This window comes from Saimiri boliviensis, chromosome 9 (genome assembly GCF_048565385.1).
Source record: "Saimiri boliviensis isolate mSaiBol1 chromosome 9, mSaiBol1.pri, whole genome shotgun sequence".
Taxonomy (NCBI): Eukaryota; Metazoa; Chordata; class Mammalia; order Primates; family Cebidae; genus Saimiri; species Saimiri boliviensis.
This window is the reverse complement of record NC_133457.1, coordinates 106,353,721-106,375,411: the sequence shown is the minus strand read 5'-3', so window position 1 is coordinate 106,375,411 and position 21,691 is coordinate 106,353,721. Positions and strand designations below refer to the sequence as shown.

General features: G+C 42.2%; 1 protein-coding gene across 15 annotated transcripts in view; it reads left to right on the top strand.

Moving 5' to 3' along the window:
* The window catches only part of PTPRT (protein tyrosine phosphatase receptor type T), a 1,134,111-nt gene that overhangs the window by 717,162 nt on the left and 395,258 nt on the right, over positions 1-21,691 (top strand). For all 15 annotated transcript variants that reach the window (XM_039479697.2, XM_039479693.2, XM_039479696.2 and 12 more), the window contains exon 8: positions 3,753-4,049. In XM_039479697.2, coding sequence (XP_039335631.1) covers positions 3,753-4,049 — 297 coding nt within the window. The remainder of the gene's footprint in view (positions 1-3,752; positions 4,050-21,691) is intronic.

Sequence of the window (21,691 nt, the reverse complement as noted above, 5' to 3'; positions counted from 1 at the left end):
CTGGGGAGCGATCATCTTGGGCTTCACCCAACATTCTGCTGTTTGTTCACCCTCACACCTCTCTTATTCTGTCCAAGCCCCCAGTGGGTTTATTTTTCTCTTCCACTGGAGTCTCAGCAGAAGTGACACTGAGGTCCCAAGGATGCAACTTTGACCCCAAACAAGCTTCAGAAGGCATTTCTCCAAGAAAGGCAATTCTCCCTAAGAGGAATACCTACTGTTAGGCAAAGGCAATTTTCTCTCTCTCTTCAGTTCATTTTACGCTCATTAACAGCCTTCTGAGACTAGTGTGATAATTTCCACTTTATAGATGAGGAGATCGAGGCTCAGTGATGAAGTGCCCTTGCCCAAGGTCACACAGCTCGTGAGCGCCAGAGTCTGGCTTCAAGCCACGCTCCAATAAGCACCACTGTGCCTGGGGCCTGTCGTGACAGTCACACATGAACAAGAAGCAACAAGTGGCTTTTCCTCTATCCCAACCTTCCCACTCTGGGAGAGACTCTTTGCCATGTGGCAAGATCATGATGTTCTTGTCTTCTTTAAAAAGGTGTTCCTGCCTGTTACTCCTTTAAGAGGAGCAGAAAAGTGTTTGTGTGCACACCTCTAGAGGTGAGCTCCAGGGAGAACAGAGACCAGGGGTCAAAAGGCCAGCGGTCACCTTAGCACTAGATGTGTTTATGTCACTGCATCACCCTCTCCTGCAGGTCCTAGGCCCCTGAGACCCAAGTCATTATTGCCTTATAGTATTTTGACTTTCTCACAATGTTCTCTTCGAGTCTTCCCAGACTCCTGATGAAGGTGACACGCCTCACGTGTATGTTCTTTCCCTGGTCTCAGTCTCTGGTGGCACCAAGGTGCAGAGAAAACACAGAGGTTTCCCGCTCTGGCAGACCTCAGATCTTGGCTGTACCACTCAGTCTGTGACTTTTGACCAATCATTTTGTCTCAAAGAGCTCGGGTTTCCTCTCGGACAAAGGTAGTGATGCCTTCCTCCCAGGTAGTGAGATTTACAAAATAGAGTGCAACTGATAATTTGTAGAGACTCTTTTTTACGTTGCACACTACTTGTGGGGCAGGTAGGCAGAAGTTCAAAACCCCCACTTTAGCATTTGCTGGGCTTGCTACTCTGTAGAAATTCCTGTACCCTTCTGGACCTCAGGTTGTTCATCTGTCACGTGGAGCTGAGCCAACCTTCCCTCCCAGGGTCATAAGATGGTTCAGAAGATAGAACCCAGCATTTGTGCCTGTAGCTCCATCAATGGTGTTTTGTTTTTGTAGATTTGTTTGTGGGTTAAGGTCATAATGGAGATCTCAAAAATTGTATTTAATGTGGGATATGGTACCTTTTAAGATGGTCAGTAAAATATGGTCTTAGCCTTGGGCTTAAATGGGTCTTCAGTGTTCCTGTTCTCCCTGCCTCAGGAGGGAGGCGAGAGTGCCATGTGGGTGAGTGTGGTATTGGGGCTTGGCATCAGTTTGGAGGGCACACCCAGGGGAGGAGTGCTGAAGAGACCCTCAGCAGGGGCAGTGGCTCCCTGCCAGCAGAGTTCTGGCACCTGGACGAGTGGAGAGGCTCCAGCTAGGCAAGGCTGGTGGGGATGCTCGGGGCTTCCTGCTGTCTGTGCGCTGTGCACCTGTTCTCAGTGCAGTTGGTACAACGTCGAGATGTTTAGCCAGCAGCTGCAACCCCACCCGATCACAATCCCCAGCCACGGGGAACACGTGTCACCTTCTGTTCCACAGCAGCCCCTCAGCAACAGCTCGCTCGGTGTCACATCCTCAAAGTCACCCATTTGATTTTGGGGTGCTGGCTCTGCTTTGCACAAAGGACCTGTGAGCACGAGTAATTCGGCTGTTAAGAGGGACCATGAACTTCTCAGCAGATCAGGGGCTGGGGCTGCCCACTATCCTCAACACCCCGTGGGCAGCACTGTGCTGGCTCGCCAGGTGTCCTGACATTCCTGTGAACTGTGTTCCTTGCTAAGACTCTAACACAAGTTACAGGACATTTTCCCATAGGGACAGATCAGCTAGCACCCGTAGCACTCCCGCTTTCTAATTGCTGCCTTGGTGCAGAGGTAGCCTTACCCCTAAATGCTCTGAGGGGATTGGAGCAGAGGAGGGAACTCTAGTCCATCATGCTGCATAAGGGTGCTCCCAGCACTGCCACTCACAAGGCATGTGGAATACTGTTATTACTATTGCATGTGTATTATTACTATTACTGCAAAACAAACAACACACCCTAGTTATATGAAGAGTGCTTATTAAGTTCTAATTCTAACTGCTGTACAAGCGTCTCATCTAACTTCCCCTTCCCCTGCAATGAGGTTAGCTACGATTGTCATCATTTTACAAATGAAATAAAAAGTGGACCCAAAGAGGATACATAATTCTGTAGTCCTGTAAGTATGGGGAGAAGTACTGATTTAATCTCTAGCCTGTGCTTAACTCCTCCCAGAGAAGAAAATCTGACACAAGAATTTCTGAGGTGTCCATCACATGAGAAATTATGTTTCTACAATAACAAATGCCTGACCCCAGAGCCAGGCATGGTAAATAGTGCCTGCAATCCCATCACTTTGGGAGGCCAAGGCAAGAGGATCGCTTGAGCCCAGGAGTTTGAGATCAGCCTGGGCAACATAGAGAGACCCCATATCTGAAAAAATAAAAATAAAAAAATTAGCCAAGCATGGTATAGGCCCACCTACTTGTGAGGCTAAGGCTAGAGGATCGTGATCGCTTGAGCTTAGGAGTTTGAGGTTGGGACGAGCTCTGATCATGCCACTGGACTCCAGCCTAGGAGACAGAGTCAGACTCCCATCTCAAAAAAACAAAACAAACCACCCCTGAGAAACGAATGCCTAAACCTCAACATAAACTGAGCTTGATACGTGAGGATTTCTGAAAAACATCTTGTTTGTGATAACCTGTTTTGTATATGAAAAATCTATTTAATGTGCATAAAGTATAAATAGAATATTCCTAAGAAAATGAGACATAGACGATGTTATGCATGGTGACCTGCGACCAAGATCAGTAGGAAGCGTGGAGTGGGAGACAGCATTAGAATGAGAAGGCGTGCTCAGATTGGCTTTTATAATGACGTTCCCAGAGGGGCCGCTTAGGGAGAAAGTGGAGAGCAGACAAGAGGGGTGGAGAACTTTTGTGAGAGGTTGGGAAATGATGAACTGTGTACTCAAGGGAAGGAGCGCAGATCCCAAAGCAGAGTCGGTGGGTCATGATGACTGCATGGATAAACTGGGTGTTGCAGGTTGAGGCTGTGACTCAGTTTCCAGCTTGTGCATCTGGATGTTGTTGGCTGAAGAGGAGAGGCTGACCTCCAAAGGGGACAGGCTGTGGCTGAATTCAGTATAAGGAGGCAGGTCAGCTCTCAGCAGCCGTCTAAATAAGCATATCCCAGAAGTGGGGAGCGTGCTGTTTGTGGTATCAAGATTTTCAGTGGCACTCTGATACACTCTTAAGAATTTAACAATTTCACATTTATTTTTATGGTTAACATTTACTTACGAGGTTTTCTATTCGATGCATGTATTTAAATAAGACAAGGGAGACTGATTTAAAGAAAACTGTTCTTTAAATTATACTACATGGGGCCAAAATCATGATGGCAGTGACTGAATGGTGGAGATAGTTTGGAAAAGCTGTGCTCCCCTGTTTTAGCAGAACATGCGCCCCGGCTTCCTGGCAGTCTCCTCAGAGCCCTTTTTTCTTGCCTGTGTGTCTTACAGATCCGGTGCATGGCCCACAGAACGTGGAAATCGTGGACATCCGAGCCCGGCAGCTGACCCTGCAGTGGGAACCCTTCGGCTACACGGTGACCCGCTGCCACAGCTACAACCTCACCGTGCAGTACCAGTATGTGTTCAACCAACAGCAGTACGAGGCCGAGGAGGTCATCCAGACCTCCTCCCACTACACCCTGCGAGGCCTGCGCCCCTTCATGACCATCCGGCTGCGACTCCTGCTGTCCAACCCCGAGGGCCGAATGGAAAGTGAGGAGCTGGTGGTCCAGACTGAGGAAGACGGTAAGCAAGGGAGGAGAGCTCACCTGGGAAGGGGGATGTTGAATCTGCTCACGGGGCCATGCCAGTCAGTTAGGAGGCTTTCGTTTTCCCTACACTGTTAATTCCCTCAGACACACCTTTCTTGTCCAAGGTCTTCAATGAAGGATGATGTAAGCTGTGCATTACACCCCTCCAGGAGGTACTTTTCTATCACGGTGCCCGCCACAGACATGCACCCAGCTTTGGCCCTTTTGTACCCCCATTCCCCTTCTCACTTCATACCAGTGTATTAGAACGTTCTTGCATTCCTATAAAGACATACCTGAGACCAGGTGATTTATAAAGAAAGGAGATTTAATTGGCTCGCAGTTCTGTTGTGCAGGCTGTATGGAAATCATAGCACTGACATAGCTTGGCTTCTGAGGAGGCTGAGGAGCTTTTACTGATGGTGGAAAATGCAGTAGGAGCGGGCACACGACGTGGCAGAAACAGGCACAAGAGAGAGATTGATGGTGCGGTGTCACACACTTTTAAACAAGCAGATCTGTGGGGAATTCACTCACTGTCGCGAAGGCAGCACCAAGCCATGAGGGATCCAGGTCTGTGACCCAGTCACACATCCGGCATTGAAGATTACAATTCAACATGAGATTTGGGAGGGGACAGATACCCCAACTGTATCCACCACCTTCTCTGTCCAAGGCTTGACTGCACTGATGCCTTTGGAAAGAGAAAACATGCAACACATTGTTTAAACATGTTGAATTTGGAAGTCAGACAGTGCTGAATTATGTGAGAATTAAAAAGCTTAGCATACACATTGGATGCACCCAGAAGTGAATATTCACTTGGCTGTATGACAGTCATATCAAACTCAAGGTATTTGAAAATGAACTCATCTCCGATTCTATAATGGCTTTCCCTGTGGTCCTCATCTCAATGAACTGCACCTAGTAACTCAAGAGAGAGATCTAAAAGTCAGCCTAGGAGCCTCCATGTCTCCCTTCCCACCTCACCCCACCTCCATACCCCACAAGTTTCTAGTAAGTGTGCTTCTGCCCTTGTTATCTTCCTCATAACTTGAGACTCCAAGAACCTAGAGCCGCTACTGCTAGAACATAGAACTTTTCCTGCCTCTCTGTCCTTCCCCATGCCACGTCTCCTGCTTGGAATGACTTCTCCTCCATGTTTACAAGGAAACCTCTATTAATCTTTCAAGTCTTTACTCAAATGTTACTTCCTCCAGGAAGCATTCCTTGACTGCCACAGATTGACTTGGATGTTTCTTCCCAGGCTTACCGCAGTTACCTTAGTGATAGGCTAGAATTAGTCAATTCTAGGACTTACATACTTAGGAAATACTTCCTTATGACCATATTTCAGTTTCCCCTCCAGCCATGCTGCCTCTTACCTTGTGGCACAGCTTTAGATAGTTCCCCAGAATCAGACTCAGATGAAGCTTCATGCATAGGTGACTGATTAAGAAAGTTTTCCCAGGGGAGACTGGGAGGGGAGTAAGGGAAGTGGGACAAGGAAGGGGAGAAAGACAAGGTGCAGCTTCTGGCTAAGTCCAGCAAAAAGTGACTGCAACCTGAGCCTTCACTGTTCAGGGTGGGCCATATATCACAGATGTCCTAAGTTCGGCAAGGAAGCTGCCAGCCAACAGTTAGGGGCTGGGATCGGTAGGAGAGATTTGGAAGTAAAATTTCAGGAACTTTTTTCTCTTTGCACATGTAGGCAAAGGCTAGAGGTGCACAAAAATGGTATAAAAAGATCTGAAAGGGTCTAGCCAGAGCACCGTCATTGTCAGTTGCATAAAGAAAATACCCCTATTGGCCAGGCGCAGTGGCTCACACCTGTAATCCCAGGACTTTGGGAGGCCGAGGCAGGCGGATTACCTGAGGTCAGGAGTTTGAGACCAGCCTGACCAACATGGGTAAACCCCGTCTCTACTAAAAATACAAAATTAGCCAGGCGTGATGGTGTATTCCTGTAATCCAAGCTACTCTGGAGGATGAGGCAGGAGAATCACTTGAACCTGGGAAGCAGAGGTTGCAGTGAACTGAGATCCCATCATTGTACTCCAGCCTGGGCAACAAGAGTGAAACTCGGTCTCAAAAAAAAAAAAAAAAGACCCCGCTTGACTCAGTTTAGCCTTAGAACTTGAAGATAGGACTTCTACCATGGCAATTGTGTCTTGTACATTTTTAAAAATTTCTTTGTGTGTGTATGTGTGTATGTGTGTGTGTGTGCATGTGTGACTGTGTGTGTATGTGTGTGTGTTGCTGGGATTCAGTAGGATCTAATACTCTTGTCTTTATATAAGCAAGTTCTAAATGCCTCAGAGTTATGACCCTGAGTAGAACCCAGATTCACATTCTCAGCTGTAAAATCTCATGGAAAGATAAGGGAAAATGTGTCAGCCTCTTCTCACTCTGCCCCTAATTCTCACTTCCACCAAGTCCCATCCTGGAGCTGGAAGTTTTACACAGTCTGTCTTCATGATCCATCCCTTCCTTACACCTTTCCAGTCCATCCTCATTGCAGACCCCACACACTGGACTTTGGGGTCATCTTTAGGATAAATTCCTAAAAGTGGGATTGCCAGAGTCAGAGAGTAAGTGCATATGGAGTTTTGTTAGCTGCTGAGAGGTACTCTTCCATAGAAGTTGTACGATTTTGCATTTTCACTAGCATATAGATTCATTTAATCTTAACACCAAATGTGAAGGAGAAAAGAGCATTGTTTTTCCTATTTTACAAATAAGGAAACGTAGGATCCCATATAATGATTATATATAACATAATTGATTATAATTAATAACATAATATATACTATAATTAATATAATTGATATTTAATGCAATTAATTATATATAAAACATATTTATTTATCCTTTTTAAAAAGCTCATGTACTTTAATTGTAAGGAAGACTGACATATCTCAGGAACGAGTACCTTTATTAAGTGTACATTTCTAATGAGCCGATCATCGGGTTTCTCAGGTCACAGTCAACTTGAAGGAGGCTGCATGTTGCTAAGAATGAGTACATCTGTAGTAACAAGATGTGGCACATAAAACCTGGAAAAGGGAAAAGTGAGGGGAAAAGCAGAAAAAGCAATAGCAACAAGGCAGTAAGCAAAGCATTCCAGAGTCATTTTGTGTAAGGGTAAAAGCTGTTCACATCTTAGTGAGTCCTGAAGCCATCCCTTTATTAGAGTTCAGTACATTTGAGTTGTTTACAAAGATGATCTCGAGGTATTATAAAGGGTAAAGAGAAATGCAGTTATGTTTTTCCGATGCCCACTATGAGCGAGGCATTGTGGTGATACTCTCCATTATTACAGTCAATTCTCAAACACTGTGTTGTAGATGCTATTGATATAGTTGTGCAGAAGAAGAATAAATAGATTTCAAAATCTTACCTGAAGGGCCTTCCCTGACCACCTGATATATAATTCTATTCCTGGCCAAAATCTCTATCATTCTTTTCTCCTTTATTTCTCTCTACTTCGTGCTGTATATTGATTACTTTATCTCTCTATAAGGGATATCAGCTTAATGAGGAAAGAAACTTTGTTTTGTTTTGTTCACTGTGCTAATCCATAGTATGGGCTCATTAACTGTTGTTGAATGAATAGGTGGATGAATGAATGACTATCCCACATCAAATTCCATACCTTTTCATTGATACCACAGTGTCCCATTTATGGGTATTGTTTGTGAAATTGGGGGATATGTATGACGTATATTAACTATATTCAAAGCTAACAGACTAACCTGCATCTCTTCCCACCTCCAAGTTCAGCAGTATCACATTCATTGCTTCAAATCAACCATAGTGTAAATATTTACACCATGGAAATTGGCAAAAATTTTTTTAAATTTTTCCCTGAAAAGCAAGTTGTGAATCATTTAGTAGCATACCACTGCATAGTTCAATTAAAAGGCGATAGTTATGACTTAAGTTGTAAAGATTTATCTGGAACGAATATGTTTTCTCCAACACAACTAGGAAATATGAGACTAAAATTAACTAAATCTCTCTTATTAAGTTTGTTCCAAGCCTCTTTATAATGAATGAAAAAGCAAATATGGCAACTGAAGTGCAGAGACCAAAAAAAGAAAAAAAAAAAAAAAAAGACCTAGATAAGAAAAGTAGCAAGAGAAATTCCTGTTGAATTGGGCAGGGCTCTTTGCTTTTATATGCTACCTTGAAATTTCTCATATCTACTCACAAAGTTCACTATTGTGAACTTGTTTTCAGATGTGGAAATAGAGCAGGGAAGGGAGGGGAGGGGAGGGGAGGAGAGGAGAGGAGAGGACTTCTCTTGATAACACTCTGTCCTCCTTTATGTTGAAATGAAAATTTTCCTTAAATTACCACCTGACTTTAAGGCACAAGAAAACATCTGGTTTAATTGCAGTGAATTTACATGAACCCACTGACAAGAAGCACAGCTAAAATTAGCAATTTGAGTGTGCTGTTTTTTTTTAAGAGAATGAAATTATAAAGTAATTAACCTTTGTTGTAGAACTCTGTCAAAAGGATGGAAAGTTTCATGCTGTTGGATAGCAGAAGAAATGAAATTGTGGAAAGGGAAAATGTGGCTTCATTAAAGAATTACAAAGAATAAAGAATGGAAAAGTGACACAGAATTAGAAGATAAGACAAAAAAGCATTTTTTTTTTGGTCAAGATTTCTTTTTACAATGAGATACAGAGACAGAGACCTAGTATAATCAAAGGAAAGTAGGTCTATCTCGTGTAAAGGACATCTTGACTATGGACTGGCAATGTCGTGGGTGGAAAGAACCTCTTTCTTGGGCTGAGACACCCTGATTTTGCTACTAAAAGATGCTATGACTGCCTTTCAGCCTTCTGGACCCACAGATCTACCAGATGATAGAAGAAAGGGGTAATTTGGAAAATGCTTTGGAAACAGAAGCGTCTGAGCTATATCCAGTCTTCATCCACGACTTAGCTATGCAACTTTGGTTAAAGGACTTGCATTCTGCACACTCCAGTGCCCCATCTGTAAAATGCCTCTCTACAGAGGCTATAGTACATGAAAGTCTATGTGTAAAGCCCTTAACTTACTCTCTGCCAAGAGCTTTGCTAAGTGGTGTGTGGCTAACATCAGACATCATAGGCAGCTCTTTATTTCAGGGTGTTTAGGAAAAACAAAACCAGAGATCTATGCAAAATTTCTGTTTGCCCTGGGCAAAAGTCCACTTTTAAATAACCTCTAACCCCTCTGTAATCTCATTTTCAAACATTTTACTCTGACCACATCTCTTCTCTCTTCAATTTCTTCCCTCTAGTACTGTAGCTCCAAAAATTCAGCCCCACTAGGACTTGCTACCCATTGGTTGCCCTCATTCCCTTCTCTACCCAGCTGATCCTTGGCTGATCATTCCGGTTACTTCCCTGCATTCTCCCCCAACACCTCAGCCTCATTCTTATTTTCAGGTATTCACAACCCTACCTCCATCTGATTTCCTGCCTGTGCTAGGTCTTCCCTTCCACGGCTGCTACACACTACTGTGCTAACCACTGTCACTTGGAAGCCAGAAGCACCACAGGAGCCGGTTTTTAAAGTCACCTGGTAATAAGGTCTTCCCCTGCCCCATTCATCCCTCTAGTCCAGGCGTCCCCAAACTTTTTACACAGGGGGCCAGTTCACTGTCCCTCAGACCATTGGAGGGCCACCACATACTGTGCTCCTCTCACTGACCACCAATGAAAGAGGTGCCCCTTCCTGAAGTGCGGCGGGAGGCCAGATAAATGGCCTCAGTGGGCCACATGCGGCCTGCAGGCCGTAGTTTGGGGACGCCTGCTCTAGTCTCCCAGAGAGTATTTCTCCCATCTTCAGACCTTTAGCACATCTACCTGTTGTCACTTCCACAAATGACCTTGTTACCTAGTGGACTGAGAAAACTGAAACCATTCAAAGAAGTTCCCTCCAACCCTCATTGCCCACATGTTGCCCACCTATTTGACCTCCCCCTCACCTCTGTGTTTCTATGGATGACCCATTCGCTTTCTAAATAAAGGTCAGTTTCTCTACTTAATGCACCAAATACTACTTACTATTTTTTTAACTCAATGTCATTGCTCCAGCAATTGTCCCCTTTCCACCCTACCTCAAAATTTCCCTCTGTAACTGGTTATATTCTCCCATCTTTAAAAAGACAAAAAACACAAACACCCAGCATCCCCTCTGTATGCATCCATTCTTTCTATTTGTTCTTGAATCCTTTCAACCAAAGTTACTTAGATTCCTGCCATTCCACCAAAACACTTCTTTAAAGATCACCTGTGACCTTCACATCATGGGATCCAGTAGTCATTACTCAGAGAGTGAGATTTTATTTCACCAACTGGCAATATTTGACACAGCTGGTTGTTAATTAAATCCTTCTTAAAACAATTTTTGTACTTTGCTTCCAATTCATCAAACACTTCTAGATTTCCTCCTTCTTCAGTGCCTTCTCCTTTGTTTTTGTTTTAAAGATAGGGTTACCCTGTGTCTCCCAGGCTAGAGGGCAGTGGTATGCCTCTGACTCCTCGGCTCAAATGACCTTCCCACCTCACCCTCTCCAGTAGCTAGGACACGTGAGATAGGCACATATAGGCATGTATCATCACATGTAGGTATGTGCCACGATGCTCAGCTGATTTATTTTTCTTTTTACTTTTTTATAGAGACAGGGTCTCATTGTGTTGCCCAAGGTGATCTCAGACTCCCAGCCTCTAGCTGTCCTCCCATCTTAGCCACTGAAAATGTTGGAATTGCAGTTGCTGGTTCTTTTTAAACAGCATTTATTAGTCCATTTTCATACTGCTATACATAACTGCTTAAAACTGGGTAATTTATAAAGGAAGGAGGTTTAATTGACTCAGAGTTGAGCACGGCTGGGAGGCCTCAGGAAATTTACAGTCATGGCAGAAGGTGAAGGGGAAGCAAGGCACTTTCTTTACAAGCAGCGGAAAGGAGAATGAACGCAGGAGAAACTACCAAACACTTACAAAACCATCAGAGTTCCTGAGAACTCACTCCCTATCCTGAAAACAGCATAGGAGAAACTGCCATTGTGATTTAATTACCTACACCTGATCCTCCCTTGGCATGGAGGAATTGAATTATGGGGATTACAATTCAAGATGAGATTTTGGGTGGGGACACAGCCAAAATCCCAACCTTATTGGGCCAATTCTTGGGACTTTTTCTCATTCATATCCATACCAGGGGCTGGCTAGATCTTAAAGGATCGGCTTTGTCCACAAGGGGATCTGTAGCAGCTACTCAAGCTGCCATTGCAGCAGGAAAACAGCCAGAGACAATGGATAAACAAATGGGTGCAGCAGTGTTCCAGTACAATTTTATTTACAAAAACAGGCAGCTGGTTGGATTCAACCCAAGAGCCGCAGTTTGCTGACCCTGGATCCACATTCATTTGCCCAATTATTTCTTCAAGTCTCCTGGCTTTAAAATCCATCCATATGTTAATAATGTTCCCAATTGATACCTCCAGGCCAGACCTCTCCCCATCCCTCCAGAGTCATTTATCCATCTGTCTCCTCAACCTCTCCACCTAGATTACTAATCAGCCCATGGAATTAAACACATTCCAAACTGAGCCCCTGACCATCCCTCAACTTGTTCTTCCCACTGTCTTCACCATCTTAATTAATGGCATCTTAGTTTTATTAATGGCTCCAACCAAAAACCTTGACTCCTCGCTTTTGTCAAAATGGGCTTAAATATCTTCAAAGAAAACCCCTTCTGGCTGGGCATGGTGGCTCACCCCTATAATCCCAGCACTTTGGGAGGCCAAAGTGGGTGGATTGGCAGAGCCTTGGAGTTCAAGACCAACCTGGGCAGCATGATGAAATCTCATCTTTACACACACACATACACACACACACTGGGTGCGGTGTGGTGGTGTGTGCCTGTGATCTCAGCTGCTCAGGAGGCTGAAGTGTGAGGATTGCCTGAAGGCAGAAGGTTGAGGCCCCAGTGAGCCATGATTGCACCACTCTACTCCAACCTGGGTGATAGAGCAAGACCCTGTCTCAAAAAAGAAAAAGAAAACCTCTTCAACTTTTATTGCCTTTGATTAAGATCCCCTGGCTTTGTACAAAGCAGCAGCCCTGCTGCTCCCCACATCTGAGTCACTAACACATTCTTCTAGTTCATCCTGTAATATATATCAAGACCTTAACCATTTCTCACAGCCTCTACTGCTACCTCTTAGGTCCAAACCACTGTACTCTACAACTGAGATTATTCCAGCAGCCTCTAAATCATCTTTGTAGCTTCACCCGTGGCTCCTGTGTTCTCTTCTCAACACAGCAACCAAAATGATGTTGTTAAATCACAAAGCAAATCATATCACTCCCTCTGCTCCCAACCCCCTGATGCTTTCTCATATCACTGCGATTAAAAACCCAAAGCCTTGCAGTGGTTCCCACATCCAAGATGAGCAGAATTCCCACCTCTTTTCACCTCTCTGTCGTCTCTTGCTACTTGTGCCTCACTATGCAAATTCAGTCATCATTCTCTTCAGATATTTCAGGGGCATCCCTGCCTCAGGGCCTCTGTATTTGCCATCCTTTTTGGGTAGAGTAATATTCTGCCAAATAAGCAGGGTGCTTCCTTCAGCTTCTTCAAGTCTTTATTCCAATGTCACTTCTCAGCGAGCTCTTCTCAGACCATTCTATTAAAAACTGGAAGCTGCCTACACCACACTCTTTGTCCCTTTCCCAGCTTTGGGTGTCTCCTTAGCAATTATCATCTGACATACTGTGTATTTCATTATACGTCTTATTATCTATCTTCTCCTGCTACAATGCATTCCACAGAGACAAAAATGTTTCCTGACATTTTGCTTGCTGCTACTTCCCAAGCACTTAGAGGGACAGTGCCAGGTAGATAAATAAGCAAACAATAAATACATTATTGAATGAATGAATTCTGAGTCCTCAGAGAAAAAAAAAGACTTGAAGATTATTTATGATAGAAATCAGAAGAAGATTGTAGAAAGTTCAGTAAGCTATGAGAAGATATAGCTTCTAGGATTAGCAATATAACATCATTGAGAAAGAGCAGATTGAGGGAAGGACACCACTGGATATAGCAACAATCCTAATTGTCTCTACAAAAAATCAAATTAGTGATCTCCAGGCAACCCTAGAGCTGTTCTCAGAGAGTGCAATGGGGCCAGGGGGAGGATCAAACATAGATAGTATTTACTTTGTGCCAGACACTTAGCCAAGCACTTTGTGTTTATTAATATACCGAATCCCCAGGACAACCGATGAAGTAGGTAGTATTTTTATTCTTATTTTAAAGTAAGGAAAGTGGAACACAGAGACATTAAGCAGCTTGGCCAAGGTAATACAGCAAATAGGTGGTGAGTACAGGGCATAAACCCAGGCAGTCAGGCTCCAACCCATGATCTTTGTTAAACTCCACAATACTGCCTTTTAGGTCTCAGTGATGGAAATAAGAGTTTTGATCACTCTTCTTAAACTACTATCCTAAAGAAATATAGAGAAAAACACCTTCATACCTTCCCTGAGAACTACAAGAGGGTGCCATGATTGCTCGTGAAAGAATTAATGCAAGACATCATGGGGGAGGGAGTCCCAGGTGGAGAAGAGATGATGAAGCTGAGACTGCCTGGACAGAAAGCCCCTTCGGGATTTGGAATAAAAGACTTCCAAGTCTATCTGCCTGAGTACCTCTAACTTTGACCAACAAGTGCTAAAAACAGGAGTGTGCCATGGAGCTGGCGGATGGGAGTAGGGAATGGAGAGAGATTAATGCCCTGGTCATCTTTATTTGCTAGTCCGTGATGCAGAGAGCAAGAGTTCCCACTCCAAGCCTACATTCAGGACATATGGCAAATAAGAAAAGAGGGCTTCAATGGAAGGATCTCATTGTATAGAAACAATTACAGGAAGGAGCAGTATCTCTGGTAACTAAATTCAGGCTGCTCCTTCAAAACACTTAAAAAGCCCTCTCTCCATGGAGAATCTTCCTGCTGCCTAATTATTTCTCTTCCTTAACTACTCCTCATATCACTGCCCCACAGGTCACAGACCCCTTATCCAGCCAAGTAATGCATGAATATATCTAATTATTTCCTTTCCCTATGAGTTGGAAATATTTAAAACAAGGACTTACCTAGTAACTGGCAGAATGGCCTGCTAAACCAGGCCATCACATACCACTTCTTAGAAGGTTGCCTAAGAAAAGGTTGCTGGAACTAAAACAGATTTACAAGAAAAAAAAAAAGCCCATTCAAAAGTGGGCAAAGGATATGAACAGACACTTTACAAAAGAAGACATACATGAGGCCAACAGACATATGAAAAAATGCTCATCATCACTGGTCATTAGAGAAATGCAAATCAAAACCACATTGAGTTAGAATGGCGATCATTAAAAAATTTGGAGACAACAGATGCTGAAGAGGATGTGGAGAAATAGGAACACTTTTACACTGTTGGTGGGAGTGTAAATTAGTTCAACCATTGTGGAAGACACTGTGGTGATTCCTCAAGGACCTAGAAATAGAAATTCCATTTGACACAGCAATTCCATTACTGGGTATATATCCAAAGGATTATACATCGTTCTACTGTAAGGACACATACACACGAATGTTAATTACAGCACTGTTTACAATAACAAAGACCTGGAACCAACCCAAATGCCCATTGATGATGGACTGGACAGGGAAAATGTGGCACATATACACCATGGAATACTACGCAGCCATAAAAATCGATGAGTTCGTGTCCTTTGCAGGGACATGGATGAACCTGGAAACCATCATTCTCAGCAAACTGACACAAGAGCAGAAAAATCAAACACCACGTGTTCTCACTCATAGGTGGGTGTTGAACAGTGAGGACACATGGACACAGGGAGGGGAGCATCACACACTGGGGTCTGTCAGGGGGAAATAGGGGAGGGACAGTGGGGGATGGGGAGTTGGGGAGAGAGAGCATGGGGAGAAAAGCCAGATATAGGCAATGGGGAGGAAGGCAGCAAGTCACACTGCCATGTGTGTACCTATGCAACAATCTTGCATGTTCTTCACATGTACCCCAAAACCTAAAATACAATTAAAGAAAGAAAAGGTTGTTGGACAGATTTTAAATGCTTTCTTTTTTATTAAAAAGAATAGATCTGATCCTACAAAGCCAACACCCCCTAAGAACTGAAGCAAGAAACAAGATTTTTAAAAACAAAACAAGAAGATTAATACAGATGCTCAGTAAGAATGTCTAAATAAATGCTGGGATAGAACATGTTCATGGAATGGAAGTTAACATTGTAAAGGTATTAGTTCTCCCAGACTGGCCTTTGTAAAATAGTTTAGCACTATTTACTATAATTACTTTATTTGATGATAAACTCTATTGTGTTTAGAGATGTGTGCTTAAGGAGTGAAAATGATAAAAGCAAGGTCGTGGTATGAAGTTCAGTACTGAAAAATCAATGAGATGTTTGTTTTATGCATTTGTGTGTATTTCAAAATAAACAGGATAAAATGCGATAGTGTATATAATCTTATACCAATAAATGTAAAATTTAGGTGATATGGCAAAATATTAATTTAAAAACTTGACTTAAGGAAAAGCAATTCTATATAGTTTTACAACAAATAAGGAAATAGAATCAGTAATTTAAACTTTTGCAACAAAGTACACATCAGTCCCAGGTGACTTCATAAGTACAATTAGTCAAACACTCAAGGAGTTTGTAATCCCAATCTTACACACTTTATGAGACAGGAAAAAGAAGCAGCACTTCCCCCTTCAATTTATGACAAGACTGTAACCTTGATATCAAAAGCAGAAGAGCTTATTAGGAGAAAAAAAAAGATACAAATACCCTAAACAAAATATTAGTAAACAATCCAAAACTAAAAATATGCAAAAAATAGTTTAAGAAATTAGTATTAGTCTAACTTAAGTAAATATGTTTGTTTAATTTGCTATAGTAACATACTAAAAGAGGGGAAACACATAACATTAATACAGTAGATACAGAAAAAGCATCAGTTAATGCTCAGCATGATTCAAAAAACAAAATATTCTTGTATGCTGGAATAACTATGACCACCTCAAATTGATAAAGATAACTAAAAACCCACAAACACCATACTCAAAGATGAAACAATATCATCATTATCATTAAAATTGGAGATAGACATATCATCATTTCTATTAAAGACTGTATTGGTAGTATAGTTGAAGATAAGAAAATAAAATAAAAGTAAAAGATTGGAATCGAACAAAATTGTTATTAACTATACATGCTACAATTATCTACTTAGATAATCCAAAGAAATCTGCACACAAATTATTAGAATTAATATAAGAATATAGCATGTTTGCCAAGACATTAACATTAAAAAGTCAATTGCCTTTCTATTAAGCTAATAAATAAGTGGTATTTTCTTTTTTTAAAATATATTTTTTTAATTGCATTTTTCTGGGGTACATGTAAAGAACATGCAGGATTGTTGCATAGGTACATACATGGCAATGTGATTTGCTGCCTCCATCCCCATCACCTATATCTGGCATTTCTCCCGATGTTATCCCTCCCCAACTCCCTACCCCCCACCGTCCCTCCCCATTCCCCCACAATAGACCCCAGGGGGTGATGCTCCCCTCCTTGTGTCCATGTGTTTTCATTGTTCAACACCTGCCCATGAGTGAGGATATGTGGTGCTTGATTCTCTGTTCCTGTGTCAGTTTGCTGAGCATGATGGTTTCCAGGTTCATCCATGACCCTACAAAGGATACGAACTCATCATTTTTTATGGCTGCATAGTATTCCATGGTGTATATGTGCCACATTTTCCCTGTCCAGTCCATCATCGATAGGCATTTGGGTTGGTTCCAAGTCCTTGCTATTGTAAACAGTGCTGCAATGAACATATGTGTGCATTTGTCTTTATAATAGAAGGACTTAATAATCCTTTGGGTATATACCCAGTAATGGAATTGCTGGGTCAAATGGAATTTCTATTTCCAGGTCCTTGAGGAATCGCCACACTGTCTTCTACAATGGTTGAACTAATTTATACTCTCACCAACAGTGTAAAAGTGTTCCTATTTCTCCATATCCTCTCCAGCATCTGTTGTCTCCAGATTTTTTAATGATCGCCATTCTAACTGGCATGAGATGGTATCTCAATGTAGTTTTGATTTGTATTTCTCTAATGACCAGTGATAATAAGCTTTTTTTTCCATATATTTGTTGATTTTGTATCCTGAGACTTTGCTGAAGTTCTTAACAGTTTAAGGAGATTCTGGGCTGAGATGATAGGTTCTTCTAAATATACAATCATGTCATCTGCAAATAGAGACAATTTGACTTCCTCCTTTCCTAATTGAATACTCTTTTTCTTTTTCGTGCCTGATTGCTCTGGCTAGAACTTCCAATACTATACTGAATAGGAAGGGTGACAGAGGGCATCCTTGTCTAGTACCAGATTTCAAAGGGAATGCTTCCAGTTTTTGCCCATTCAGTATGTTATTGGCTGTGGGTTTCTCATAAATAGCTTTTATTATTTTGAGATACGTTCCATTGACACCTAGTTTATTGAGAGTTTTTAGCATAAAGGGCTGTTGAATTTTGTTGAAGGCCTTCTTTGCATGTACTGAGATAAACGTGGTTTTAGTCTTTGGTTCTGTTTATGTGGTGAATTACGTTTATAGACTTGTGTATGTTGAACCAGCCTTGCATCCCTGGGATGAAGCCTACTTGATCCTGATGGATAAGCTTTTTGATGTGCTGTTGCAATTGGTTTGCCAGTATTTTATTGAAGATTTTTGCATCTATGTTCATCATGGATATTGGCCTGAAGTTTTCTTTCCTTGTTGAGTCTCTGCCAGGTTTTGGTATCAGGATGATGTTGGTCTCATAAAATGATATGGAAAGGATTCCCTCTTTGTGGATTGTTTGGAATAGTTTCAGAAGGAGTAATACCAGCTCCTCTTTATATGTCTGGTAGATTTCAGCTGTAAACCCATCTGGACCTGGACTTTTTTTGGCTGGTAAGCTATTAATTGCTGTCTCAACTTCAGCCCTTGTTATTGATCTATTCTTCCTTGTTTAGGCTTGGGAGGGTGTAAGTGTCCAGGAATTTATCCATTTCTTACAAGTTTACTGGTTTATGTGCATAGAGTTGTTTGTAGTAATCGCTGATGGTGGTTTGTATTTCTGTGGAATATGTGGTGGTATCCCCTTTATCGTTTTTTATTGCATCTATTTGATTATTCTTTCTTTTCTTTTTTATTAATCTGGCTATTGTTCTGTCTATTTTGTTGATCTTTTCAAAAAACCAGCTCCTGGATTTATTGATATTTTCATTTTTTATCCAGTCAACATTCAAGAGCCAGATTTTCAGTTTCCATGAAGTTGTGTGGTTCCGAGTTAGTTTCTGAATGCTGAGTTCTAATTTGATTGCATTGTGGTCTGAGAAACTGTTTGTTATGATTTCTGTTCTTTTGCATTTGCTGAGGAGTGATTTACTTCCAATGATGTGGTCAATTTTAGAGTAGGTGTGATGTGGTGCTGAGAAGAATGTGTATTCTGTGGATTTGGGGTGGAGAGTTCTGTAAATGTCTATTAGGTTTGCTTGGTCCAGGTCTGAGTTCAAGTCCTGGATATCCTTGTTAATTTTCTGTCTCATTGCTCTGTCTAATATTGACAGTGGAGTGTTAAAGGCTCCCACTATTATTGTGTGGGAGTCTAAGTCTCTTTGTAGATCATTAAGAACTTGCTTTATGTATCTGGGTGCTCCTGTATTAGGCACGTATATATTTGGGATCCTTAGCTCTTCTTGTTGCATTGATCCTTTTACCATTATGTAATACCCTTCTTTGTCTCTTTAGATCTTTGTTGGTTCAAAGTGTATTTTATCAGAGACTAGAATTGTAACTCCTGCTTTTTTTTTTTTCTCTCCATTTGCTTGATAGATCTTCTTCCATCCCTTTATTTTTATCCTATCTGTATCCTTGCATGTGAGATGGGTTTCCTGGATACAGCACACTGATGGGTTTTGACTTTTATCCAATTTGCCAGTCTGTGTCCTTTGATTGGGGCATTTAGCCCATTTACATTTAAGGTTAATATTGTTATGTGTGAATTTGATCTTGCCATTTTGATGCTAGCTGGTTGTTTTGCCCATTAGTTGATGCAATTTCTTCATTGTGTTGATGCCCTTTACCATTTGGTTTGTTTTCAGAGTGGCTATTACTGGTTCTTCCTTTCTATGTTTAGTGCTTCCTTCAGGAGATTTTGTAAAGCAGGCCTGGTGGTGATGAAATCTCTGAGCAATTGCTTGTTCATAAAGTATTTTACTTCTCCTTTGCTTATGAAGCTTAGTTTGGCTGGATATGAAATTCTGGGTTGAAAGTTCTTTTCTTTAAGGATGTTGAATATTGGTCCCCACTCTCTTCAGGCTTGTAGGGTTTCTGCTGAGATATCCACTGTGAGTCTGATGGGCTTCCCTTTGTGGGTAATCTGACCATTCTGTCTGGCTGCCCTTAGCATTTTTTCCTTCATTTCAACCCTGGTTAATCTGATGATTTTGTGCCTTGGGGTTGCTTTTCTTGAGGAATATCTTTGTGGTGTTCTCTGTATTTCCTGGACTTGAATGTTGGCCTGCCTTGCTAGGTTGGGGAAGTTCTCCGAGATAACATCTTGAAGAGTGTTTTCCAGCTTGGATTCATTCTCTCCATCACATTCAGGTACAGCTATCAAATGTGGATTATGTCTTTTCACATAATCCCTTATTTCTTGGAGGCTTTGTTCATTTTTTACTCTTTTTTTCTCTACTCTTGCCTTCTCATTTTATTTCATTGAGTTGATCTTCAATCTCTGATATCCTTTCTTCTGCTTGGTCGATTCAGCTATTGAAACTTGTGTATGCTTCGCAAAGTTCTCGTATTGTGTTTTTCAGCTCTATCAATTCATGTATATTCCTCTCTAAGCTGTTTATTCTCGTTAGCATTTCATCAGACCTTTTTTCAAGGTTCTTAGTTTCTTTGTATTGTGTTAGAACATGTTCTTTTAGGTCAGAGAAGTTTGTTATTACCCACCTTCTGAAGCCTGTTTCTGTCAATTCATCAGACTCATTCTCCATCCAGCCTTGTTCCCTTGCTGGTGAGGAGTTGTGATCCCTTGGAGGAGAAGTGTTCTGGTTTTGGGTATTTTCATCCTTTTTGTGCTGGTGTCTTCCCATCTTTGTGGATTTGTCTACCTGTGGTCCTTGTGGTTGGTGACTTTCAGATGGGGTCTCTGAGTGGATGTTCTTTGTATTGCTGATGAAATTATTTCTTTCTATTTCTTAGTTTTCCTTCTAACAGTCAGGGCCCCCTGCTGTAGGACTTCTGGAGGTCCACTCCAGACCCTGCTTGCCTGGGGATCACTTGCAGTGGCTGCAGAACAGTAAGGGTTGTTGCCAGTTTCTTCTTCTTTTATCTTTGTCCTAGTGTCCCAGAAGGATACCCACCAGATGTCAACCTGAGCTCTCCTTTATGAGGTGCCTGTTTGGTTATACAGGGGTTGGGGAGCTGCTTGAGGAGACAGTCTGTCCCTTATAGGAGCTCAAGTGCTGACCTGTGAGCTCCATTGTTCTGTTCAGAGCTGCTGGACAGGTATATTTAAGTCTGCTGCAGTGGAACTCATAACCGCCTTTTTTTCCCAGGTGCCCTGTCCCAGGAAGGTGGGGCTTTATTTTTAAGTTCCTGTCATTCTGCTGCCTTTTTTCAGAGATTCCCTGCCCAGCGAGGAGGTAGCCTAGGCACAGTCTGCCAGCAGAGGCATTGCTGAGCTGCCATGGGCTCTGCCCAGCTGCTGTGTGAACTTCCTTGAAGGTTTGTTTATAGGGATATAGTTAGAACTGCCTCAATAATGGTGGTCTGCCTCAGTAATGGTGGACTGTCTCTTTAATGGCAGACTGCCTCGGTAATTGCGGACTGCCTCAGTAACGGTGGACTGCCTTGGTAATGGTAGACTGCCTTGGTAATGGTGGACTGCCTCAGTAATGGCGGACACCCCCCCACACACACACACAGAGCTGGATCATCCCGGGTCCAGCTGTGCTTGCTGTGAAACTCTCAATCCACAGTGTTTCAGATTGCTGGTCTTTGTTGGGGTGGGACCAGCTGAGCCAGATCAACTGGTTCCCTGTTTCAGCCCCTTGTTTCAGTTGAATGGGCAACTCTTTATCTCAGGCATTCCAGTTGCCAGATGAAACGGTGCCCGGATTTGTGTGAGTTTTTGTGCAGAGACCCACTATGCTGGCTGAAACAGCCATGCTGGAGACTCGAGGCACTTTTCCACCCGGGAATATCCTGGTCTGTGGGCAGTAAAAATTCGTTTGGAAATGCGGTCATCACTTACCTTCTGCGTTTTCACTGGGAACTGCAATCCAGAGCTGTTCCTATTCAGCCATCTTGGATCCTCTGTCAAATATGTGATATTTTCTTAAAGACACTATTTACAATAACAATAAAAATATAAGGTATTTACTCATACATTTAACTAAGTTTTCAATATGCACATATATATGTATAAAGCACTGAAAGATGTTAAAGAAGGCCTAAATAAAAGATATAC